General features: G+C 39.8%; 2 protein-coding genes across 4 annotated transcripts in view; both read right to left on the bottom strand.

The window, feature by feature from the left end:
• Positions 1 to 10,410, bottom strand: part of LOC309699205 (class I histocompatibility antigen, F10 alpha chain-like) — a 50,728-nt gene extending 40,318 nt beyond the window's left edge. For both annotated transcript variants that reach the window (XM_082522128.1, XM_082522127.1), the window contains exons 1-2: positions 10,253 to 10,410; positions 8,096 to 8,356 (exon numbers count right to left, since the gene is read on the bottom strand). In XM_082522128.1, coding sequence (XP_082378254.1) covers positions 8,096 to 8,356; positions 10,253 to 10,319 — 328 coding nt within the window. In that variant the 5' untranslated portion in view covers positions 10,320 to 10,410. The remainder of the gene's footprint in view (positions 1 to 8,095; positions 8,357 to 10,252) is intronic.
• Positions 1 to 25,582, bottom strand: part of LOC309699222 (class I histocompatibility antigen, F10 alpha chain-like) — a 151,283-nt gene extending 125,701 nt beyond the window's left edge. Inside the window, exons 1-4 of one of the 2 annotated variants that reach the window (XM_082522165.1) lie at positions 25,508 to 25,582; positions 24,599 to 24,865; positions 23,569 to 23,847; positions 22,921 to 23,223 (exon numbers count right to left, since the gene is read on the bottom strand). In XM_082522165.1, the coding sequence (XP_082378291.1) occupies positions 22,921 to 23,223; positions 23,569 to 23,847; positions 24,599 to 24,865; positions 25,508 to 25,559 (901 nt within the window). In that variant the 5' untranslated portion in view covers positions 25,560 to 25,582. The remainder of the gene's footprint in view (positions 1 to 22,920; positions 23,224 to 23,568; positions 23,848 to 24,598; positions 24,866 to 25,507) is intronic. The other variant, XM_082522166.1, reaches the window with a different exon arrangement.
• Positions 25,583 to 26,577: the final 995 nt, after the last annotated feature.

Below are 26,577 nucleotides of genomic sequence, written 5' to 3'. Positions count from 1 at the left end.
ATAAATCAGTTAATTTCTTGTGCTGTGACCTGACAAAAAGGTGAAAAAGGTTCCTCTAAGATTTTACGACCATGTTGTCATTTTTATTACATTTACTAAGAGCAGAGGACTGAAACAATAACTCCGACTTTGAATTTGACTCCATGCTGGGACACTTTGGTGTTTTTCAGCGCTGTGACCAGATCAGATTTTGCACTAAAAATATTAAAACATTCACATTAATGATATTATTGGATGTGTAGCACAGAGATCTGTGAGCGTCGCTGATGCTGTGATGAGAGCAGAGTCTACAGGTGAGGCCGACACGAGGGACGCCTCAGTGCATCATTACAGGTATTTTCTTTATGTGAACATGTGGCGTTACATGTGTGAGGCCACAGCCCAAGATGTGATCATCTCTGTAATGAGGATGATTTTGGAGTTAAGCGTCATTATTTTTAATTCAGCTCGTTTATTTTGTACAAGGGAAAGTTGTTTTTACCCACAGCAGGATTTAGTGACTTAGATTTAGTTTAACGTCAGATTAGCGTCTGAAACCGGACAGAGCAACATTTAAAACGCTGAATGAAACCGCGCCATTCATTCGGCTTATTGTTCGGAACTGCTACATGCTGCTGTAAAGGAGGAGCTGCTGATGAAGATTACACACTTTTCCCAAGTTTATGCTGAAATTTAAAGCATTTTAAATCATTACAGCATTTTTTCAGACATTGAATGGAGGAAAACAGCGTTTTAGACCCGAACAAAAGCAGAACGGTCTTTGAGAAACAAACAGTCCACAAAGTTGATGCTGTTCATCTGGACGTCGTGTTTTCAGTGGGAGAAACATTTCATCGCTCATCTAAATGACTTCAGCCTCAGCTGACTGCAGGTTTCCCCAACGTTGAAACAGGACATCTGCATAATGCCTGATGCTAACACCGCCGACTAACAACGGGCCGCGAGGTCAGTGTCTGATTATAAACACGCAAACTGTCACGATCATTGATCAGTGGCCCTGAGTAACACGTACAGAGAGTTGAGGAACGGCCTCACAGCCCATTGTTAGTCAGTGCTGCTGGTGATCAAATAGGCAAACTTAAGCGATCAATGTCGCGCACACCCGTGATGTCTAATGCAGCGTTCAAAGACCCTGCCAAAAATGTCGTTTCTTTCGCTGCTCACATGAAGGCTTTCAAACACCACCCGCTGGCGCTAAATATGGTGTCCTGGCGGGGTTTTCTCCAACCTTTGCTGCGTCCTGATTTATTAAATGGCGATTTTTACATCATTTCTTAACCAGACGAATTGGAAAAGTGGCGAATGTTGGCCTAGACGACACCACGGGGCTGTGGTCATGTAATTATGTCTGTACTGTGGATGATTTTGGAGATGAGCGTCAGTATTTTTTAATTCAGTTCGTCTCATTTATTTTGTACGAGGTTGATTAAAGTTTTTTTACTTGAGGATTTAGTCGCTGTGAGTTTTTTGGGTTAAAGTGAGGAAACATGTTGAGTTAAAGAGGACGTGAAACAGCACATTTTACAGCTTTGACACAAAATTAAGAGCGTTGTGATTTATTGTGAGAGAAACGTTGGATTCAAAGTGATTCTTGTTTTAAGTCATTTTCCTGCTCGCTGATTTGTGGTCGTTACAGCACTCATTACGTCACCAGGTCGGCTGGTTGGGCGGCGCTCCCAGGAGAGGTGAGCTCATCAAAATCTATAAAATGGCGGAAGAGGCGAGCTCATCAAAATCTATAAAATGGCGGAAGAGGTGAGCTCATCAAAAACTATAAAATGGCGGAAGAGGCGAGCTCATCAAAATCTATAAAATGGCGGAAGAGGTGAGCTCATCAAAATCTATAAAATGGCGGAAGAGGTGAGCTCATCAAAAACTATAAAATGGCGGAAGAGGCGAGCTCATCAGAAACTATAAAATGGCGGAAGATGAAGCCGACAGCTGTTTTGATGCCCCGCCCACACACCTTACAGCTCACGCTTTGGAGCCAGTGAGGAGGAGAGAGAGTGACCACAGGAAACAGCTCAGAGGATCAACAGGTGGAGCGAGCAGGTGAGGAGAGGGCGAGCGACACCACCTGACGCGCGGACGCTGCAGGGAGACGGCGAGCGAGTCGAGCTGCTGTCAGGAAGCTGCTGTGGATCCAGCAGGTGCTGACGGTCTGACATCTGAACGTCACAAAGTCGTCTCTAACCCGTCGTCTCCTTTTCTTTATGAAGTCTGACAGAAGGTTAGAAAACGAGCAGCTGCACCACCACGACTCAGAGGTGAACTACACCGACTCAACCTGACAAAGATCATTTACTGATCAACAGTTAGCGTCCAGTTTGTTTCTGCTCTTATCGTAGCTGCAGAACAACGATGATGCTGGACTCAGTTATGCTGGACTCAAAGCCTTTGATACACGGAGCATCATTTCATCTTTCAATCTTTAAACTAATTTAGTTTCAGTAATTATTTCTCTACATCAGTCAAAACTCTACACAAACAGTAACAGCTGTAATAAACTGATGGCTGCTACATCCACAGATTTAACCTGCACGGAGGAAGAAGACGAGGCGGCTCCGCCTCTCTGCACCTCTTCCTGTTAGTGTTTTATCAGACGAGTAAAATCAGGTGATGTAAAAGGATCTCCGTCACTGGCAGAGAGTTAATCGCAGCACAGCTGACGACACCGCTCTGATTTAGACAAATGAAGGTCAAGTCTGAGCTGCTGCAGTGAACAGTTTCTCCAAAGCTTCCAGATTTTACCTGAATATTAATAAACGTGAACTCATCACAGACGCTCCAAATCTGACCTTTGGAATATCTCCATGAAACAACAGCTTCCATATTTAAGGATGTGAATCACTGAGGATGAAAAGAATGAATCTAAGTCTGATCCCTCCTACAAAAAGAGTTAAAAACAAATTCAGCTCTCTCACTGAGAGGAAGAGTTTTGACTAAAGCAGGAATCTCTGGTGTCCCTGAGGCAGCGCTGGCTCGACGCCGCCATAATAAACCATCAAAGACACTGACAGGCTGCTCTTCAGCTTCATGTGGACGAACAGGAGACGTCACATTAGAAAAACAGCTCGTATGAACTCGATGTAAACGGTGGGCTGAAGGTTTCAGATTTCCACACTTTAAACGGCACATTTAAGATAAACTGGCTCAAACAGCTGATCAGAAGCCCCGCCTCCATCCTGAGCGCTACACCTGTTCGTTTTCTCTCCGAGTCGCTGCATCGAGTTTTTCTCGTGTGTAACTTTGTGGATAAAATCCCCGCGAACACGTCGGCCTCTCATCGCCGGGCTTCCTCGTCACAGACTCTCGTCTACAAACACAGTTTGAGCCTCACACTTATTTTATGTGGAACAACAAGGATATTTGTCCAAGAGGAAATCTGTTTTTCTGGATATTGGTTTGATAATATGATGATGTTGGTAAATCAGCTGTTCCACACAGACGCTGAGCTGCTCTCTGTGAAGAACTCCAGTTAAACATCATCTGCGGCTCCAGGAGATGATGTCACAGCGTATTTAAATATCAGCAACAGTTCAGACTCAACATCTGTCCTGTTCTCTCTGTGACACACTCCCACTGGGAAAATAGGTTTTTACTGGTGGCTCTGAAAATAAAAACAAATCTATTGGATCTTTATTCCAGAGAAACACGAGCACGTCACCAGATGCAGTTTGTGTTTGGAGCCGTTTGGTGGATGAAACCTGCAGCGACCTGATAAGCATCTGATTACCAACAAAGTTCAAGAAGTTTCTTTAAACTCGTTCATAGACTTGATGTGAAAACGAGCTCGAAGCTGGACTGAAAGCAGACGCTGATGTGAGCTGGAGTTTCTGGAAGAGTCGCCCAGAAGCTGTCGCACGTTTTGCTTTTTGCACTTTTGTTCAGAACTTTTGGTCGAATCTGTGAAGCTTCTGTTGCAGAAAATCTTCTAAAGGTTTTGATTTATTTTGGAAAGATGTTTTATTTGCTCTGAAAACTGAGCGTCAACAAACTAACAGCACCAGCAGAGATATAATGGACCTCGTTGTTTTATGGGCAAAGTTTCACGTCCATCACAGCGAGTACACTGGGATCACAGCGAGTACACTGGGATCACAGCGAGGATACTGGGATCACAGCGAGTACACTGGGATCACAGCGAGGATACTGGGAGACGTCCCTCCTTTCTTGTGTTTGCTGTGAGTTCAGGCCGAACGTTCGATCAGTTAAAGACTCGAAGGATCCTGAAGCTGTTCAAACTCTGCTGTTTGTGACAGATAAACAGATTCAACAGAATCTGTTTGATTGTTTCTTTCTCGGCGTTTCTTCATTTAAATAAATGTTTTTAGACGTTTAATAACTGACATCAAACATGTTTGTTTCCCTGTTTTGTGTTTATTCATTTTCAAAAATAATTTTGTTTTGCACTAAAAACAAGAAGCTGCTGTGGATCAGCTGCTCGGGGTCGTCCTGTGTGACCGCCTGTTATCAGCTGCTTCGCTGTGAGAGGGGCGTGTCGGAGGAGCGACCAATCGGCAGCGGGCGCTCTGACGACAGCTTAACGTCAGCGTCTGAAAGCGGACAGAGCGACGTTTGACACGTGAATCAAACCGCACGGTTTAAGACGAGCCGCTGATTTTAAGCTGAGCTCCACGTCCACGGCTGCTGCTCCACTGATGACCGTTCAAACCGCGCCTGCTGCTGATTGGCTGATGAGACGTGAGGTCACAGCCAGGAATATGTTCAGAGTTAGAAAGCAGACTTTGTTTCACTGACGTCGTCTTCGGCTCGTTGGTGACGTGAGTTTCGACTCGAGTTACGTCACAGCTGATGACGAGCGTCTGTGCTCGCTCTGCTCAGGTGAGCCACACAGACAGGTGTCAGGCTCCTCCCCCTCTTATGCCCCCCGTCTCTCTATCCCTGTTGCACATGTCTGTGATCACTTCCTGTTGGAAGTTTCTAGAAATAAACTAAGAGTGTAAGTGGAGCCTTTGACGCCATGTTTGTTCACATTCACGCTCTCTCCTCTTTAATAGGAAGCTCCACAGACTCGACTCCCGGCGGCGCTCCGTCCTCGTGGCCTCGAGCCGCTGTGGTTCTGCTCGTGTTATAATAACAGTAAGCGGGAAACCGTTATTGTTCGGCGCAAATAAAAGACATGAATGGGTTTCGCTCTCGCTGCGCGTGCCGCGTCCTATGTGAGAGGGCTTAAACGCCACAGAGCATCATCAGCTATTTTTTCCACATGAACATGGAGAGTTACATCTAGGCTAAATTTCACCGCTTTTCCAGCCAGTCTGGTTAAGAAATTATGTAAAAATCACAGTTTATTAGATCAGGATGCTGTAAAGGTCTGTGAAAAGCCTGTCAGAGGGTTTTTTTTTATAACAGTGATGTTTTTTTTAAACACCTCTTTATGAGATGTTTACAAAAAAGGGAAAAAAAGATGGCTTTCTTGGGTCACTGATGGCCGCTTTGTAGGTCACTCGGTTGTGCAACGTTTACGAGCAGCAGAAAAAAGCGTTCTTGGCCTGAGCTCTCTTTTCTCAGCGCTCTGTGAGAGCTGAGAGCGTTTGCAGGGCCCCCCGGTGGTTTATTTCGTTGCCCTGTACCTGTGCATGTGCAATGACAATAAAGTTGAATTCTATTCTATTCTATTATCCTTTACTTAATTCAAACTCCAATCAAAGAAGAAGTGCAGACACCAAATCATCTCAGATTCACTCTGATCCAAAGTGACTGCCTTAAGTTCACTTTCTTTTATCTTTCTTTGGCACAATCTTTACTTGAATACAAATCCCAGTATGCATTTCTGATGATTTTTCAACCTAACACATCAAACAAAAGACAGAATTCTCTTTCTGAAACAAGTGGGGACCTGCGAAAAGTTGATTCTGTTCATCTGGACGTCACGTTTTCTGTGGGAGAAACGTTTCATCATCATCCAAGTGACTTCTTCAGTCTCAGCTGACTGCAGGTTTCTCCAATCTTATAAACGGTACATTTGCACAATGACTGAGTAACAATGGGCTGTGATCAGTTTCATAATCATAACTTTGTCATGATGATTGACCAATGACATGAGTACCATTTGGAGAGTTGGGGAACGGCCTCACAGCCCATTGTTAGTCAGTGGTGCTGGTGTCAGTAGATAAAATAGACAAACTTATGTGATCACAATGCTCAAAGTGAAATTCAGTCTCCTCTCCTTCTTTGATTGGAGTTTAAACCACCGGGAGGCCCTGAAAACACTCTCAGCTGTCACAGAGCTCAGTGAACGGCCAAGCACGCTGTTTTTTCCCGTCGTTCGTAAACGTTGCGCAGCCTCAAGTGGAGTTCAATGCCCGAAGAAAATCAGTCGTTTTTATTCGCCGCTCGTAAGGACGTGTTCTGTCGGGGTTTTGCTGAGTTTTACAGCGACCTGATTTAAAAACGCCGCCTTAAATAATCAACCTTCAGCCACTTTATGGGAAATTTAAGACATTTTAACGCTTTAATTTCCCCATTATATTTTCAGGCTGTTGTCTATTAGTAAAAAATTAAATCAATCTGGGACCAAAAATATTCAACATAAACTGAAAGTCAAACTTAATGTCATTTAAAAATTAGACGAAAATCAGTTTGAAATTTAAAAAAAAAATCTGATTTTCATGTCAGATCTCAGCTTGTATCGTCTGTCTGTTAGTTTGTGTTTCTTATTTTTGGTCTAATTCTCACTAAACTCTTGTGCTATTAGGGGATTGTGCTATTAGGCCCCCTGAATGTCTGCTTAATTTCACAATATTTGATGTATTTAGTTAAATCCATCCATCTTCATCCGCTTTATCCGAGGCCAGGTCGCGGGGGCAGCAGTCTAAGCAAAGAGGCCCAGACCTCCCTCTCCCCAGCCACCTCCTCCAGCTTATCCGGGGGAACACCAAGGCGTTCCCAGGCCAGCCGAGAGATATAATCTCTCCAGCGTGTCCTGGGTCTGCCCCGGGGCCTCCTCCCGGTGGGACATGCCTGGAACACCACCACCTCATCCTATATAGTTAAATATATTTAGTTATTAATGAGGATGTTTGCTGGTTTACAAAATCATCTCAGAAAACAGTGAATTTCCTCATAAATAACTTAAATATAAGTGACAGTGATCTTCAGCACATTAAAGTGTTACGAGTGTTACTCTCACATGAATGTTCATTAAGATGATTCATAAAGAGGGCATGTTCAGTGAGCCGTCTCTACTTTCACTTTTTCCCATTTTTATATTAAAGATAACATCAGTATGTGTTTAATGGAATCTGAAAATATTATCTGAGGCAAATGTAAAAACTGTGACGTCCCAGCACATTTACCATCTGCTCTGGATGATAAATTATGTGTCTGACATATTTCCTTTTTTATAATTTATTACAACATGTGATTATTTGTGAGGGACGTCTGAACTGAGATGAGCGACTTCCTGTGAGCTGCAGGAACAGACAAACACACTAAGATGGATCCTGAGCAGCAAACTCAGATCCTGATCCTGGTTTAAGTTTCCATCCTCTGAAACTCTGCAGCCTCCTATCGTTCTAACAGAATCGTCTAACTGTGAGAAACTACACACCAGACTGTCCTCAGATCTTTCTAGAAGCTTCCACTGAAGGAGAGTTTCAGTCCAGGATTGTTTTTATTAAAAGTTAAATATCAGTTCACAGTAATTGTAAAACAAATAAATCTCAGTCTGATTATTTAGATCCTGCAGGAGATTTTTTTCTGATTAATCAGTTCATTGAGAAATTGTAGCAAAAACAACCGTCAAGGTTTCAGAGACAAAAAAATCCTAAATATAAACAGAAAACTTCAAATAAAATTAATTTTTACTTTATTATTTGATTATTTTGATCAACTAACCAGTTAACTGAAAAATTATATCAGTTCATACAAACATGATAATTAAAGCTGGTTGAATTAAATTAAAGCTTCACAGACTGTAGTTCTACATTTATTACGTATTATTATGTTAATAATTTTAATTTGTAATCTGAATGAAACATTTAATGTGTGCAAACCTGTTTACTACTGTAAACAAAACACACTGAAAACATTAACAGCAAATATCAGTAAAAATGAAACATGAACAAACCTCCAGTTTGGTTCAAGCGCTGCTTTACAGTCTCAATGTTGGCTTTGTACACCTGCTGGTTGCCCAATAAGCCCCCAGTCTGACTCTCCCAGTACTGCTGATCTGTGTTCCTGGCAAACCAGTCCTGTTTGGGCACAGCTTTCTCTGTGTCGCTGTCATAGTGAACGACTTGAACATCATCAACCATCCCAACAGCCACAAACTCTGGGAAGTTTGGGACTTGAGAGGACGCAGTGTAGAAATACTTCAGCGAGTGGGTCACTGTAAGAAACAGTTAATGTTGTGAGATCTCAGGAACACAGACTTATAAATCACATTATTTCTAAAATAACACAACAAGAAAAACTACAGCACATTAAAGACATCCTGTAATAATCCTGCTGTCCCTTCAATAAACACAAAATAGATTTATGAACAGATATTCAGTGTTTATTGTCATTTTCTGATCATCTTTTCTTCAAAACTGTAATTTTGTGTTTTGCAACAGATTCTAGTTTGAACCTGATTTTCACAGAAAGCTTTAAAGTTTTAAAACTGGTGTTTTTATCCTTCAGTTTAGTTTAATTCAGTTTTCATGATTAATGGTTTGAACTCTTTATAACTTTAATTTGACTATATTTTTTTATTTTCAGTGTTAAAGAAAGTACACATTATTTTTAATCTGTTTTGCTTTTGTTAGCCGCTGTATGAACCGTAAAGTTTCTTCTTTCCTTTTTCTGAATCAAGCAGCAGGACTTCTAAAGTGAGTTGTTTTCTTTTTTGTTTCAGTTTTTTATATTATAAATTATATGAGTTCATTTCATTGTTTTGATGTGACTGTCCAGACTTTTTTTTTTTCATAATTTCTGTAATGGGTTTCCCATGCTTCTTCTTTGTTTATATTATTTTCACAGACTTTTGTCAATTAATGCACATTCAAAATTGTTACAGAAACTTTCCAATATGTTTGATCAATAATATTATCAATAAAAAACGAATGTTAAGTAAATATTATTGGGGGAATATTATCTTAAGCATTTTTGATTTTATCTTTCACTCTATAATCAGGTTTGCAGGAGAGTTTTCAGTTATCAAAAGTACATGGATTTGTTTGTTTGTGTTACTGAACAATGCACATAGTAGTTTAAAACGCTTCTCATTAGCGCCCCCTGGTGGAGGAGCGAGTGTGTTGCAAAACCTTTCAGGGATTTCTCACCTGCAGCTTCTTATTGATCATTCAGCAGTGATACCAAAATTAACTCTTGCTGGTAACTCCACGATATTATAAAGCAATAATGACTTAATTTGTATCGCAATTTAGTTAATCTGAATTCTATTTAATTTTATTTATATGACGCCAAATCACAACAAAAGTTACATCATTGAGCTGTTACTGAATCAATAACATCAGAAAAACAGTGAACTTAAATCCGGGCGTAATTCGTTACATCATGTGTGCGCATGTCCTTCAAACAGAAAGTATTCACATCCATAACGCTGGGAAATAATACTGAATACAGTCTAAAGCAGCCTTCTTTTACCTTTTAATGAATTACATCAAATGACATGTGGCTCTACATGTACAGCGTATACTGAACAAATAATTAAATAATTAAACTCTTAAATTTTAACAGATACTTTGTGTTAAATACACTTTAGTGAACTTTAATAATCAGCTGTTTTGTGAAAATATTTTTAATTCCTCATGAAAATTAAAATGGTTCTCCGTTTTTAAAGAACAGTGTTGATTACTGTCACCAGATTATCAACGAGCCTCCTCACTCATCTTTTATTTGTTGGACTGTTTGGAAACACAGCAGAGTCACAACATTTAAAAGTGCGTCATGAACGATTTAAAGACGGAAATCATCAAATAGTTTTGGACAGAATCGCCTTGTTTTAATATTTGCCTTATTTATTTATTTTTATTAGCTAAACGTAACTTTTAATCTAAACTTTAATGTTCATTATTAGGGATGTGAGAGAGAATCAGACGATTTAATTACATGTATAAAATGATCTATTGTTTCTTAACATTGAAATTATCTACAAGGATCTATCATAACTAAATGTTTAGCGTACAGGAAGTCTCTGGGGAACAAACAATCTGTCCATTTGTATTTCAAATTACATAAATCTGACATATAAAAAACACAGAAACATTCAAATCAAACTGACCTGCCGCTGCTCCCTGAATCCCCAGGAGAAGAAAGAAGATGAAGCCCTTCATTGTGACCATAAACATCCAAACCTTTAACAGACTTTGTGTGTTCGCTTGTCTAGAAAAAGCGACTCTGTGCTTCCACCTCAAGTATCAAAGCTAAAATAGGAGAAAACGACGAGAACCAGGAGGTACGTCACCACTGGGCTCCATCTAAGCCAATAAGAATTTACTCTGACAGTAAACGTCACTTAAATCTGGGGTAAACGCACCCTTTAGGGTTATCAACGAAAGTGAAAGTAAAATATCTTCATATCAAAGTCAAAGTCAACTTTATTATCAATTCTGCCACATGTACAGGACATACAGAGAATAGAAACTTCGTTACTCTCAATCCCTAGATAAAATAGAAAATGAACATTTAAATATAAGAGTGATTAAAAATGCAAGTAAAATATTTTAAAGTAAAAAAAATTAAATAATATAAGACAATTTTACATATAACAAGAAAGCTATACAATATACAATATAAGGGTAAATGACATTGAGTGCAAACCAGGCAGAGTAGTGCAAATAGGCAAATAGTGCAAATGGAGATTTGGTAATGTACGGTATGAGATAGTGTAACACAAAGTCTTATGAGGTAATGGCAGTCCAATGCTCCACAAAGTGACTGGTAACTGGTGCAGGCCAGTGAGTGAGTCAGAGAGTGTGTGTGTGTGAGTGTGTGTGACAGAGTTCAGTGAGACCGTGGAGGAGAGAGGGGAGAGGGGGCAGAATCGGGAGGGAGTTAAGCTTCCTGACAGCCTGATGGATGAAGCTGTCCTTCAGCCTGCTGGTCCTGGCCTGGAGACTCCGCAGTCTCCTCCCCGACGGCAGCAGCTTGAAGAAGCTTTGCATTGGGTGCGTGGGATCAGCCGCTATGCAAAGGGATTTTTTAGTGAGACGGGTGCTGTAAATGTCCTGGAGGGAGGGGAGAGAGACACCAATGATCCTCTCTGCAGCTCTCACTATGCGTTGGAGGGTTCTATGACAGGACGCATTGCAGGCTCCAAACCACACAGTGATGCAGCTCGACAGGATGCTCTCGATGGTGCCTCTGTAGAAAGTGTACATGATGGGGGCTGGTGCTCCTGCTCTTCTTAGTTTGCGGAGAAAGAAGAGACGCTGCTGTGATTTCTTGGCCAGTGCTGTGGTGTTGTACGTCCAGGAGAGATCCTCTGTGATGTGCACACCCAAGAACTTGGTGCTGCTCACTCTCTCCACAGACGCTCCGTCAATGGTCAGAGGAGCATGTTGGGTGTGCATTCTCCTGAAGTCCACAACAATCTCCTTTGTCTTCTCCACATTCAGAGAGAGATTGTTGTCAGCACACCACGTGGCCAGGCGTCTCACCTCACTTCTGTAGTCGGTCTCATCCCTGTTGCTAATGAGACCCACCACCGTTGTGTCGTCCGCAAACTTGATGAAGAGGTTGGAGCTGTATGATGGAGTGCAGTCATGGGTCAGCAGAGTGAAGAGGAGGGGGCTCAGCACACATCCCTGCGGGGCCCCCGTGTTTAAAATGATGGTGCTGGATGTATTACTGCCAACCCGTACTGCTTGAGGTCTTCCGGTGAGGAAATCCAACAGCCAGTTGCACAGTGAGGTGTTGAGCCCCAGCTGGACCAGTTTTTGAGTGAGCTGTTGGGGGATTATAGTGTTGAATGCTGAACTGAAGTCTATGAACAGCATTCGAACATATGAGTCTTTTTTGTCCAGGTGTGTGAGTGCTGAGTGGAGTGCAGTGGAGATGGCATCATCGGTTGAGCGGTTGGCCCGATACGCAAACTGGAAGGGATCCAGGGAGGGGGGCAGGACAGTCTTGATGTGTTGCATGACTAGTCGTTCGAAGCACTTCATCAGGATGGGAGTAAGTGCAACAGGACGGTAGTCATTAAAGCAGGAGGGAGATGACTTTTTTGGAACCGGAATGATTGTGGTGGCTTTAAAACATGTGGGGACGACAGCCTGGATGAGTGATATGTTGAAGATGTCTGTGAAGACATCAGTGAGTTCCACTGCACAGTCTCTCAGTACACGACCAGGAATGTTGTCAGGACCCGGAGATAAAGAGAAGGGTTAAAGTTAGGTTCATCTGGTCATTATTATTTTTGATGTTATGACAGGTGTAGTTTGTGTTATGCTGGGTAGACATTGTATAATCTATTATTATTGTTATTATTATTATTATTATTATTATTATTATTATTATTATTGTTGTTGTTGTTGTTGTTGTTGTTGTTGTTATAAATCTGGGTTCACTGTTTAGCTATTTGGTACATACTGCCCCTGGAGTCTGTGAGGTTACAGCGTCTTTAAAGGTAAAGAGTGACTGATGGAGAATACATATCAAATATGATTTCACCGAGTTGTGGTGTGGGGCTCCCTCCAGTGGATAAAACAGTATAACAGTCAGCTTGTCTTCTTTTTTTTAACAATTTTTTTTTTTAAACATATCACCATTAAATAAGGTTTACTTCACAAGTTACTTATAAACGTGTTTGTTTCCTGACATTAGTTTTGTTTTGGGCAGCAAATATTAATTTCAGTGAGCCCCCTCCTCATTTCATGATTTGGGTTGGTCCAGGTGTGCGTTCCTAGCTGACGTTAGGGGATGTTAAGAGTCAAGTCTGGGTCTCAAAAAACAAACAGAGACAGATGGTAATTAAACTCACAGCACAGTCCAAACTAAAGAAGCTGCTTGACTTTCCTAGTGTTGGTTAGCTTACTTCATTTCACCCTATAACCCAATGTGACATTTTTCAATATCACATCTAATAACCGTATCATTAAAAATAGTAAAATGTAACAGAAAATGCTTTCAGATATCTAATTAATCATGCACAAAATCAAAAAAATATTTATCTAAGCACAATTTTTTTTTTAGGGCTGGCATGATTTTCAGTTTTAAAGTGGTGGGACCCATATATGTATATATTTGGGTATAAATAAAACTGAAAACCATGACATCCCTGAAAAATTAAGGATCACTAGTCTTTCTGGAGTTTGCATGTTCTCTCTGTGTTTGCGTGGGTTCTCTTCAGGCTTCCTCCCACAGTCTAAAGACATGCAGTGGGGTTAGGCTAATTGGAAACTTCAAACTGCCCATAGAATGTGAGCAAAAGTGAGTGCAAATGGTTCCCTCTGTCCAGGGTGTACCCTGCCTCTTGCCCTATGACAGCTGGGATAGGCTACGGCGCCCCCCCCCCCCCCCCCCCCCCCCCCCCCGCCGCCACCCTGAAAATGATAAGCTGGATAGCTGTTATAGAGACATAAACAGTGTTACAGCGCCCCCTGCTGACCAATTCCGCGATTGTTACAGCTTTCTTTTCAGTTTGGCACTTTACTCACAACATATTTGAAGTTTTCAAGCCTGAATAAGCATTTTCCAAAAGTTAACATGCAAAAAGCCTGTAACTCAATAAAAAACTTTATTCATTTTTAAATGTCTGTGAAAAGTCGGTGCAATCAAAATAAAAGGAGAGTCAAAATATTTAGACATTTTGTGAGATACATTAACAGAAAATAAACTTCAATTATACGCAGTACAGGACAGTAGTAATGTAGTCTTAAAAGTGCCGGGAATCACAACACATGACATTCGTCCTGCCCCTTTGTCCAGTCAGGCTAATCATTCTCTTGCCTTGATATTCCTCTGGCAGGTTTGTGTGTGTGTGTAATCGTTGTGGGCGGCCTTTACTTCAAGTCCCCGCCCTCCTCACATGTGGATCATCACCCACCTTCTTGAGGCAGTGACTGACAGTCACTCAACTCTAAATTGTTGACCTGCTTTGTGAGTGAAACCATCCCTGAGATATCTGACAGTGTTCTCTACGACTTCTGGCAATTAATTGTATGTTTCCCTGTGCACAGGTCTTCCCTGGTGTCCCATCCCTAAGGAATGTCGAGAGTGTTCCTGTGTTTCCCTCCCTCTGGATTAACATTCTGATCAATTTTGTGTTGTTTTGTTGCCTAAACCTTTGAATTTTTAGACGCAAGTCATGCTCACAAGCTCAAGACTGAACAGCAATAACAAAAAAAGACAAATCTTTACTTTTGATTGTGTAGGTGGAATACCCCACCTATAGACAGAACAGTTTTCATAATAAAGTCTGAGTTTTCTTGTTTGTTTGTGTGTCAGACTTTAAGGATGTTGATACCTTCCAAATAAAGTTAATTGGTGGGTCATTGTGTGGTGAAAATCAAGAACGCTTGTAGACACATTTTTTATATATATAAATGATTTTATTTATGTATAACCTTTATTTAATTATACTATACACCTTGAAGTTATTTATAAACTCAGCTGAACATTGAGACTTTGACACCACATAAAAAACAGACAAAGAATAGGTGACCCATCCACCAAAGGCTTCTGGAGGGACATCGGTTCAACTCTGTCCCAGACTATTTTCTCCATGTCTTCATTCTTGTCCTACTTCCCTCTTACTTTCTACACTTTCCTACCAAATAAAAATAAATTGCCTGAAATAAAGCCTCACACAACACACTGAACCATGAAACAGATGAACTACAGCAAGACAAGATAAAACTGGGTACAACTACTAACAACCCAGAATATGAAACTGATACGTGTACAATTCACTCAAGTCTAACATGGTAACAGCAAATGCTGTTGTAATAGCTCCAGTTTGTTGTTTACCATTGTCTTGCTGAAATAAGCAAAGTCTTCAATGAAAAATATCACTTCAGGATGAGACTATATGTTGCTATTACATCTGTATATACCTTTCAGTACTGACAGTTGCTATTTTCAGATGTGCAAGCTGCTAATTCCACTGGCACTGATGCCACCACCGTACCATCAGAATGCAGACTTTTGAAGTAAGCACTGATAACAAGCTGGATGTACGATGATGTCAGCATTGAGTTTGACACTGTGGGAAAGTGGAACCGATGTAAGGAACTGATTAGCACCTGAACACACAGGAAACCAGGCAAATGAGTGATTACAGATCTTCCTCACAGAACTCACCTATAAGCTTCATGTAATTTGCAAGTAAAGTTATCACATAAGGATAATGACATAAACCAAAGTCACTTACAAAACTTATAGAGCAGTTTCCTTAACATGAAACATAACGTATCAGCAGTTATATCACTTTTAATCAGCTCCACCAAGAGCCTTGGCCACCAAACCCATTAATTTGTCACGTCTCTGGACTTGATGAGTCATTGTTTCCCAGCATATTTTATTTCAAATGTCTGCTCTCTGTGACCCTGGAATGATGCTCCTGCATCCTTGTATGACAAAAGGCATCAGCCTCTGACAGCTAACTTTTCACTTTCATGTAAGTTCTGATGTTTAGTGGTTAATTACAACTGTAATTGGGCCATCCTCTTCTTGTGTAGTTGATGGTAGTCTGTAGTCCACTGTCTACTGCAGTGGCAGTGAGCTTTAGGGCAGTTAACTCAATCCAATGCAGCACTTTCTCAAGTCAGGCATTGTCTTGTTCCATGGTTCTATTTTCCGGATGTGTAATTGCTGTGTAAGAAACTCAACATGTGAAAAAACACTCTGTGAAAAAAATGGAGATGACATCAAGCAATGATCAGCTGATCCTGATTTTACTAAACAAAAAAAAGGAAGAAACAAAACTAAAAAAGGAAGATGTTTCTTCCTTTTTTAGGCAGCAGCAGTGATAATTTCATGGTTTAATTCAGGAGTTGAAGTAGTTGTATAAATCCTGACATAATTCAGGATATCAGAGGGACAGTCTGAGCTCTTGTTAGCAGAGTTGTGACCACATGTGAGGAGGAAGAGCGTTGGTCAGTCAACTTTATTGACTCACCAACGCGTTTTGGCTTGTGGCCTTCATCAGGGTCATAGTAACACAGTAACAGTGTGCTTACGCTAAAAACAGGAAACAGAAAAAAATTCAAATTAACCAATCACATCTTCATGGATAGACCAGCTGACATATAACAGGTTAGTATTAGTTAATTGGTTAAGTCACGCCCAAGTAAATGCTGGACTTCATTAGTGATGAAGACGGGGTGAGGAGACATAATTCCCACCTGTCTTAAAATACATGCATGAAATACATAAAAGAATATTAAAAAATATGATTACAAAAAAAACATTTAACATTTTCAATCCTCAGAAATTCATCTTCAGCTAAAACTGTTAACTCATTCACTGCCATTGACGTCTATAGACGTCAATTGAAAGCATACGTTTGAAAATGGCTGGCAGTGAATGAGTTAAATGTGCCATTAATGAGGGATTAATGAAGTGCATGGTCGTTTGATTTGGTGTTACTGTCCTCACTGATGTGGAGACACTGAAACATGCTGCTGTTTGCACTAGAGGTGGACGGGTCGATCCAAATGTCAATAGTATCAACATTTGGATCGATATCAGTATTAGATCAATACTAATGCAAATGGAGCCATGCTTTGTTTCTATCCTTATAGTATAAATGTTAATTATATTTATTAATGTTATCATTGTTTTAAATGAAAAAATATGTGTCAAACATGTACTATGAAAAATGTATGAACCATTTTATACTGACTGTCATGTCAATTCTTTATATTTTATAGCACATTTTAACAACAGAAGCTCAGAAAGCAGACACATTTACATTCCAGCTCATTTTAATTAACTTTCAAGCTCACAGTGATTTCTCTAGTCAGGGTAAATTCGGGTTTTTTCTCGGGTTTACTGAAGAGGCTCTACAGCAGATGGGCAGCCTCCACTCTGAAGATCTGCCCCTGGTTTGATCCCAGATGGATTGGCTGACATGGAGGAATCAGAGCTTATGACCTGGACGTTTTGGAGATGTTTTAGCTTCATTTTTGGGGAGCTGTCAGATTGCTCATGTTTCTTACAGTCACTTGCTGAGATCAGCAGGCTACTCTCTGTGGTCCTTTCCTTATTCCTTTATAAGGATATGACAAGTCAATTGTCAAAGCTGACATGGTTTTTACATAAAAACAGAATCCCTGTGTACCTGCATACATGTTAGAAAGTGGTTTCTAGAAAGTGACATTGTCCACTTAATTACACAATTAATTTCAAATTTTCTGGGATGGCTTATCTGAATTCAAGAATTCATCCAGGCTTAGTTCATTGATCTTGACACATTTTTGTTGGTTGGTTCTGGTTGTAGTCAACATGATCAGCTTTATCATTTACTATGATAAGCTATTCTGACAGCAGTAACAGCTCCTGTTGGCATAAAATAGCAAATGGGGACATGTTATAGCTCAGTTTCTGTTTTAAAAATCATTATCCACCATCAATTTTCTTCCACTTATCCAGTCAGAGGTCTCCCAGTTTGCCATTAACTTTTTCATACCAAGTTTTGGTTCCAGAAACTGAGTCAGTGCATTTTCAATAACACCTATTACTCAACTTTATCTTAACATTACTGCCATAGCACTCGCTAGTTAAACTTCTCAAAAGCATTTGATAAAAGTAGAAAAGCTATTATCATAACTACTAAAATACATTGAAAACTCCTAATTTAGTTCACTAGCCAGGAATAAACATATTATATTCAGTAATTGTTTCTTACAAATCTAACTGATTAACGTCATTTTGAGTCTTATGAGAAAGGAGACCCTGTTTTTGTTAGACTAGCCAGCAAAGCCGGGCGGTTCTTGGGTTCTTCCTGATCTTGTCTAATATTAGGGAGGTCAGCTGCTTCTGTTACTCTGTGATGGACGTGCAGGTAGCTGAGATGTGTTTTATTGTGGCTTCCAGACTTTAATTTAATTAAGCACATTTGTTTTTTGGGGCCTTTTTCTGGTTCCAGCCCTTAAGGTACAGTTAAGACTGAAACAAAAACAAAAGCCAGGGAGAGAGAGAGAGAGAGACATGTGGCAAGGGGCAACAGGTCAGACTCAACCTGCTGTTCTCAGCCATAAAACACAGGGTCGCTCATCCCACTGAGCTAAACTGGTGCCTTTAAAGTACCTTTATGACAAAGACACAGGTATTCTCTCTCTCACACACTCACCACAAGAAGGTTATTGATTTGTGTATCTGTGCATTTGCAGTGTTTTTTGTTCCAGGTGCTGTATCTTTGATTTTTTTTACAGGTGCAGCAGCTTGCAGTACATTGTGCTTTTCTATTTGTACTCTACCCTTTTATTATATTTTCTTGATTTTTCTCCCTTTCTTTTTTTCTCCCGTGCCTTAGACACACTATACCACATATAATGTAATAACTGAAGTAACACAAATAGAAATGAATAAATAAACAGATAAAAGAAACACATGAACAAGAGGAGCCAATAGAGTGTTTGTAGACCTGACCTTGGAGAAGCAAAATGGGTTTGGCACCGCCGTTCAGGTCATTATTCTGATTGCAAAAGCTGCCAGGCAGGACAAGATAAAAAACAAACAAACAAACAAACACTCCACTGAAGGATCTGTGTCTGACCCTTCATATTTTGACATGAAGGCCTGCCAATTTGCCATTGGAGCTATAAGCAGATTTTCTTTTATTATATAAAATGTTTCCAGACAAATCTTTAAAGACCTTTTGTCAGATCTGTGATCTTTGGGATGTATATCTTGTATTTTACAAGATATTTTATAATATTCATTTCCATATAATATCCATATAATGTTCTGTGACTGATCTGATCTCCCCATATTCTCTCCATAAAGATTATTGATGACAGATTCATAAATTTGTATACTGCTAGATCTCTCCGGACACAGGCCCTTTTTGTCCTGTGATAAAATCCCACATTTTTTAAATTCCTTGTCATGTGCTGTGTGCAGGAAGCCAGGAAAAGGATCCAATATTCAGACTCCAGGACACAAAACGTAAACTTAAAAAAACAGCTTTATTGCTGAACAAGGAAAAAACTAACTAAACTAATGACACAAATAAATTAGGCAGATTTATGGACTGAACACACAGTGTAGGATGATGGTACAACGCAACAGTGACAGACAGAAACACGGGGCTTAAATACACTGAGGGATAACGAGGGAACTGCACACAGGAGAAAGTCACGGTTGGATCTAATTAACATTATGAGATGGGGAAGCAAAGCTGAATACACTGACATAACACAGAGACTTTCAAAGTAAAACAGGAAACGTAACACAGTGACAGAAACCAGAAGACTAAGAACTCTAACATTGAACCCAAAAGACTAGGAATGACAAATAATGACAAAAGTCAATCAATCATAATGCAAACAAACAAAAACAAACAAATAATCATTGGTAATGTAACACGATTGTGAGCACAAAAAGATAGAAGGTGTGAATAATAATTTTTTTTTTTTTTAACTCATTCACTGCCATTGACGGCCCTGGCAGTGGGGAGTTACCTTGATTTGAAAATGGCTGGCAGTGAATGAGTTAATACTATCAGTGGTTTTTTTTTCATTTTTATTAAATGGTTTATTAACTCCGTGACCTTTACACAACAGCACTACAACCTCACCGCTTTCTGAGCTGATCCAATCAAACTTGATGACAGCCAGTTACTGTAAGACAAATGGTGGAGAGGCAGGGCTCCAGGGCTGGACTGGGCCAAAAAAAAAAGGCCTAGCACTTTTGGTCCACCATAATAGCTAACACATTTTTTAAAGTTAATTTCTTTTTATTGTTTTTATCAGCTTTTCAGCGGCACCTTTCGCCATTTCTTCTGCACTAAACCGTTTCTACAAGCTGCGTGAGCTCACAGCGAAGGTAGAGAAGGGAGCAGGGAGCATGAAGAGATTTGATTGGGCAATCCAGTGTCCAGAGGCCGGCCCATCGGGAAAACGCTCGATAACACCCAGTACTAGTGATGTGCGATACCACTGATTTCCTTTACCTTTTCCGATACCAAGTAAAATTCAGGGTGGTAACGACGATACTGATCAGATACCGATACTCTGTACAAAAACGTAATTTTTCATTGTATTTCATAATACAATATATATTGGATTATGTAATTGTAATAATAATGTAATAATATAGCTTCATAATGATTACAGGACATCAGACTACTTGTTCTTATTGCTTAATAATGCAGAATTATCATATAGAAATAAAAAACCTGAAGTTGTGCGCTATTTGAGCATGTTGCCTGCCTGCAGCACTAAAGGACTCCGCGAGAGTCTCGCCCTAGCAGCACCTGCCCCTCTCCTCCTCTTCAGTTTGCCTTAACATAAGCTCATATTCTGTGATATGATTTACACTGTAAAGAAAACTGATTTGCTCACGATATGATTTTTTGATATCGTGAGCAAATCAGTTTTTTTTAATTTCGTAAAAGCACGTGTGTGTGTGTGTGTGTGTGTGTGTGTGTGTGTGTGCTCAGCTTTGCCTGAGAGCTCCTGCAGTGATCTCTCTCTCACCAAAACTAAAGGTTTTCAGTGCAAACACTTTATGTAAACTGAATCTGACTTGCATTGTAAATTAAAACCTTGTATTATTGTCTTGTATTATTTTCAGTTTCTCCATTTTGGATGCAGCAGGAAGCCTCCTGATCATAAGTTTCTGCAGGTTCTCACTGTAACGGTGTAGGTTTCCATCCACAGTATAAAAAGATGCATGTCAGGTTAAATGCATCCATCCATTCGTTTCCGCTGATCATTTTCAGGGTCGTTGGGGGCGCTGGAGCCTATCCCAGCTGTCTTAAGGCGAGAGGCAGGGTACACCCTGGACAGGTCGCCAGTCTGTTGCAGGGCTAACACACAGACAGAGACAACCAATCGCACTCACATTCAGGCCTATGGGCAATTTAGTGTTTCCAATTAACCTATCCCCACTAACTGCATGTCTTTGGACGGAGGGAGTAAGCCGGAGTACCCGGGGAGAACCCACGCAAACACGGGGAGAACACGTAAGCGCCACACAGAAAGACCCTTTTGTAGGTTAAGTTAAATGTTTATTCTAAAATAATTTAATTACCAGAAATTAATTAATCATTTTAATTCTAAGTTTTCCCTGCATGTGTGAGTTTGTGTGGTTGTCTCTCTCTTTCTCAGATAGACTGGCATCTCGTCCTGGATGTACCTTTGAGTCATTCAGCTGGGAGAGGCTGACTTCATGCGAAGCTGAGATGGTTGAGCGATAAATTTCTTTCTAAAGCTGCACTGAGTCACAGACAGAGAAATCTTTTAAACATCTTAAGTCTCAAACATTTTAAATAAGCATTTAAATCTGAAATATAAAAACCAAATAAAATTATTTTTAAGAAAATCTAATAAAATATATACATATATATATATAATAAATTAAATACTTACTGTCAGTACAGCTCTGAAAACACAGACAGTAACACAGTTATTTATTCAAAACATACAAAAGTACATAAGAATAAAGGCACTGTTTGCACCACTTGTATGAAACATTTGATTGAATATCAAATATTTACACATTATGAACTTTATCACATGGGAAGTAACAGACATGAAACATATCAAATTATAAGAGCATAAACATCAAAATGTTGGAAACATGTTGGAGGTAAATGTGTTTCATATTTCTCACCTTTATATTTTCTCCTCCAGATAAAGACTGCAGAGAAGCAGACAGTCAGGAGGAGCAGGATGCCTATAATCCGGACAACAACACCAGCAGGGAAGACTGAAGAACCTGAAACCAACACATTTACATTCTGTAGTTCATCTCACTGTTGGACCAACGTTCATTAAGACCACACCAGACCTTTATCTATAAAACACCACAGGAACTAAACTACACAATGTTTTAATGTAGATTAGTGAATAACCAAACTGTATCACAGTTTGATGTTTAGCAGTTACACTGAGCCAGTCATCAACAACAGGTGAATGAACACAGTATCACAGCAGGTTTGATTCTTCCATGTTATAAACAGATCACATAAAACCAGAAAAAAAAATCAGGGTCACTAAAACCACATTAAAATTAAAGTTTGTAGTTTTTACCTCCCAGTGATGATGATGAAAGACGGAGCTCAGTGTAATCTGAGCTGTGTGTGATCCTCGGGCCTGCTGCTGTGTTTATTTTTTCTTTATTTGCTCTTGTGTGATTGCCGAGGGCTCCCTTTGCTCTGTTTATTGTCTGATCTTTATTTTCACCTGTGCTGTGTTAGTGGATCCTTCAGACCTGTTTGTGTTTTAGTTCTTGTTAGTGTTGTAGTCACAGAGTGTTATTGGTCCTTGAAGGGTCTCTGTTTCTGTCCCTGCGCTAAGTTCACTCAGTGTTTCATCCGTTTAGTTTTACGTCAGCATTGCCTCGTCACCCTCCTGTTTCCCGTTCTCTGATTACCTCATGTGTTTATAAACAGTCCCATCTCCCTTCAGTCTTTGTTTTAGTGTCTGTTTGTTTTCCCTCGTGTGATTTCTCTGAGTGTTTTTTAGATTTACCAGTTTGTTGCCTGTTTTAGATTTTTGTTGAAAGTTTTGGATCAGCAGTTTAACTTTGTACTAAAGCCCAAAAATGAAAGTTTTTTTGTTGTTTTTTTTCACTCCCACATCCTCCATTATTAAGATCAAGTACTGAATGATTAGTCCTGTTGCTTCCTAATCTCTATCAAACACCTGGTTTGTTTTAAGCATGTGTGAAAAGGGCTCCTTCCAGTTTCCTCCTTTCACGTGGAGCCAGTGGAAAACCCAAATAAGATCAAATAAAGGTGTATTTATAAGTTTTACTCACTTCTTTTTCCAATTTTACCCTCATTGGTCCTGATCGCTGCTTTACCCAGTTTGGTGACGATGTCCTTGTTCACACCAGAGAGCTGAAACACACAGTCGTACCTCCTCCAGTCCTCATGTATGACTGATGAAAGATCCAGATCAACACTCATCTGGAAGGTCCCATCATGGTTGGAGAGGATCTCTCCTATGTTCACACCTTCATGAAGCTCCACTCCATCTTTCCTCCAAACCATCTCGGCTCTGTTAGGATAGAAACCTGTAGCGTGGCAGCTGACTGGAGAGGAGGAAGACTTCTGGAGGAGAGAGACTGATGGAAGCTCTGAGAGATTTAAAAAATAAAAAAATAAATCAAAAATCACCGTTCATAACAGCATACTGAGTTTACCATTTCCATTTGATGTATTTTGAATGTTTTAGACACACAAATTAACATAAATGCCATTTAAAGAATAATTAAGAAAATGGGAGAATTACAAGAAGTACACAACTGAGTGAAGCGAGTGCTGTAAAAAGCTGCAGCGATGGTGATTAGAAAAGTTAAATAAACAGAAATTGGGAAAAATGAAAAGCATAAATGTGATGAAGTGGTAATAAATGTATGAGAAGATCAGGATGTGGCCTGTTAATTAAAAGTATTACAATAAATCAGGTCATGTGATTTTACCTGTCCTCATCAGAGAGCTCCTCCCATAGTTCACGTACTTCTTCAGCCACTCAAGACAAAGCTTGGAGTGATAGTTCCTCAGATCACCTGAAAGAGATCTGTCACTGTTCCACTTGTGTTTGGTGATTACAGCCTGCATTACTGGAGCGATCCATGTCTCTGTCCTCAGGTCAAATGATATGAAATCTTCTCCATCATAGCCATAGTAATGATATCCGTTAACTTCAGCCGTTTCATCGTCCCAGTCACAGCCGTACATCATCTGGTTAATGTGAACACCTGAAACCAAGAGGGGCAGGAAATAGTTGATATTTGCCCACAGATGAGGGAGTTAAGTTGAAGAGCTTCAATAAAAACTACATAAATACACATAATCAGCTTTTTAAATTTGGCTGGTTAAGCTTCCATTAGGGCGCTAACAAGCTAGCTTGTGTCTGTAATAGAGTTGGATGCCTCGAGACCACTTTTACGTGGTCTTGGTCTTGTCTTGGTCTCGCTGTCTCTGTCTTGCTGTCTCAGATCGACATAGTGAGTGTACCCATGACACACAAACCAACGTTCGATAATGTGTCGTGCACAAAAGCATCAGCTCTAAGAGCCGTGCTTAGAGAGTGCTTTGCAGTGAATCAGAAGAGTCGACTCCCATTGAGCGAGAGCTGGCTCCTCACTTAATTTCCTTTTGCTGCTCAGCTCTCACACAGTGGCTCAGCTATGCTCCAATCCCTCCATATTGTGGCCAATCACAAGCGAGGATATAGGATAATATCATTATGTGAAAAACAAGAGAGGGTGAGAGACGTGACAGTGTAAAGACTTTTTTGTCTCAGTCTCGGTCTCAGTCTTGTCTTTGTCTTGGTCTCGATACCCTCTGGTCTTGGTATTGTCTTGGTCTTGGTTTAGGCGGGCTTGACTACAAGTCTAGTCTGTAACAACAAAGGTCTTTAAAACCTGGAGAGATTTTATTCAGTGTCAGCAGCTGGGTTAATAAAAAGCTTCATTTTAAGAGTAAAAAAGTGAAACAGGAACAAACCTCCAGTTTGGTTGAATCGCTGCTTCAAAGTGTCGATGTTGCCTTTAAAGACCTGCTGGGTGTTCATGAGCCTGTTAGTCTGGCGGGACAAATACTCTGGATCATCTTCTGCAGCTTTCTCCATCCACTGCTGCTTAAACTCTGCTTTCTCTGTGTTGCTGTCATAGTGAATCATCTGAACATCATCAACCAAACCAACAGCTACAAACTCTGGAAAGTTTGAGACTCCAGAGGAAGAAGTGTAGAAATATCTCAGAGAGCGAGTCGCTGTGAGAAAAAATCACTGTTTCAGCTTTTAGACTCAACAGAAACAGTGCATGCAGTCCATATTTCATCTAATCATCCTATTATCATTCTAACAGTGCTGAGTTAAGGGCAGTTTTTATAAACAAAACATAAACTATGGCACAGTCCAACACAAAGGTTTTTTTTACTATGTTTGAGACTAATACCGATGTAATTATGAATCAAATAATCAATAACTCATTATTGGCTCTTTTCAAATGTTGTAAAATTAGAAAATGTCCGATTGTATTTTTGTTCAACTTTATTTTGAGAGTCTAAGTTGATGTGATTAATAACAGATGATGAGTAATGGATCATGTTACACTGTTAGTAATGTTGCCGACACACCCTGAACTGTGCAGGAATCAGGAAGTCCTTTGGTGTCACTGATACGTTGATGTGATTAAAACTCACAAACCTTTTTGGTGTTTGTGACTTGAAAGTGATGCTAATCAAGCTTCCTGAAGCATTTTCCCAGAACTAGCAGAGATATTAATGGCTTTTATTTAAACGTGGGCAAACGCACCTATTAATAGCCTTTTTAAAAATAATCTTAAATATGTCCTTTTTAGCAAAACAAAGTTTAAAAAACTTTACTGTAAGTGATACAAATTTCTAACTCACGTCCCACCGTGCCGTGTATTTCCAGGAGAAACAGAAAAATAAACAGTTTCATGGTGACCTCTCGATAATCTAACAGCTAATATCTTATTATCTATGTGGGTCTGCATGGAGACCCAAAGCTGAGGTCAAAGCTGCATCATCAGCCAATGAAAACCATCCTCAGTGCCAACGTCACTAATATCTGGGTTAAAACGACTCACTGATGTTATCAGCAGAACTGAAAGTAAAGTCTGCAAAATGTGATGAAATAAGGAGGCGGGGAGAGGCCGGGTGTTTCTGCCTTTGCTTCCACACAGAAGTATGTTTAGTTTATGAGTCATGCTGCTCAGACTTTTTGTAGGTTAAAGTTTCTATTGTTTCTATTGTGTCTCTGTGTTGTTCGGCTCCCTTTAGAGTGAAAACATCCCCAAATAAAATGTCACCAGAGCACAAACACAGAACACAGGGTGGGCCATTTATATGGATACACCGTAATAACATGGGAATGGTTGGTGATATTAAAGTGCTGTTTGTGGCACATTAGTATATGTGAGGGGGCAAACTCCTCAAGATGGGTGGTGACCATGGTGGTCATTTAGAAGTCGGCCATCTTGGATACAACTTTTGTTTTTTCAATAGGAAGAGGGTCATGTGACACATCAAACTTATTAGTGTGAATGCTTGAAAAGCATTCACAGTATTGTTATTCGAATCTTTATTAGTGTGAATGCTTGAAAAGCATTCACAGTATTGTTATTCGAATCTTTATTATTATTATTATTATTATTAGTGTGAATGCTTGAAAAGCATTCACAGTATTGTTATTCTAATCTTTATTATTATTATATTTTATTCTGTATTCCGTACGTTTTTTGTAATCCTACTCCTTCAAAACCGTTCAACTTAGAAAAACCATTCAAACACCGTTAGATTCCTATTCTTTTGGACAACACTGCTTCTATTTTTCATATTTTTAACATTTATATTTTTAATTTTATTCAACTTTATTCAACAAAAATTTATAATGTATTTCAATGGGGAGACCCTTCAAATCCTCATTCAACTTACTCATTTTTAAACTCTTACTACTT

This window comes from Aulonocara stuartgranti (genome assembly GCF_965226115.1).
Source record: "Aulonocara stuartgranti genome assembly, chromosome: 22".
NCBI classification, from domain to species: domain Eukaryota; kingdom Metazoa; phylum Chordata; class Actinopteri; order Cichliformes; family Cichlidae; genus Aulonocara; species Aulonocara stuartgranti.
The sequence above is the reverse complement of the archived record's forward strand: the minus strand, read 5'-3'. Positions and strand labels throughout refer to the sequence as shown.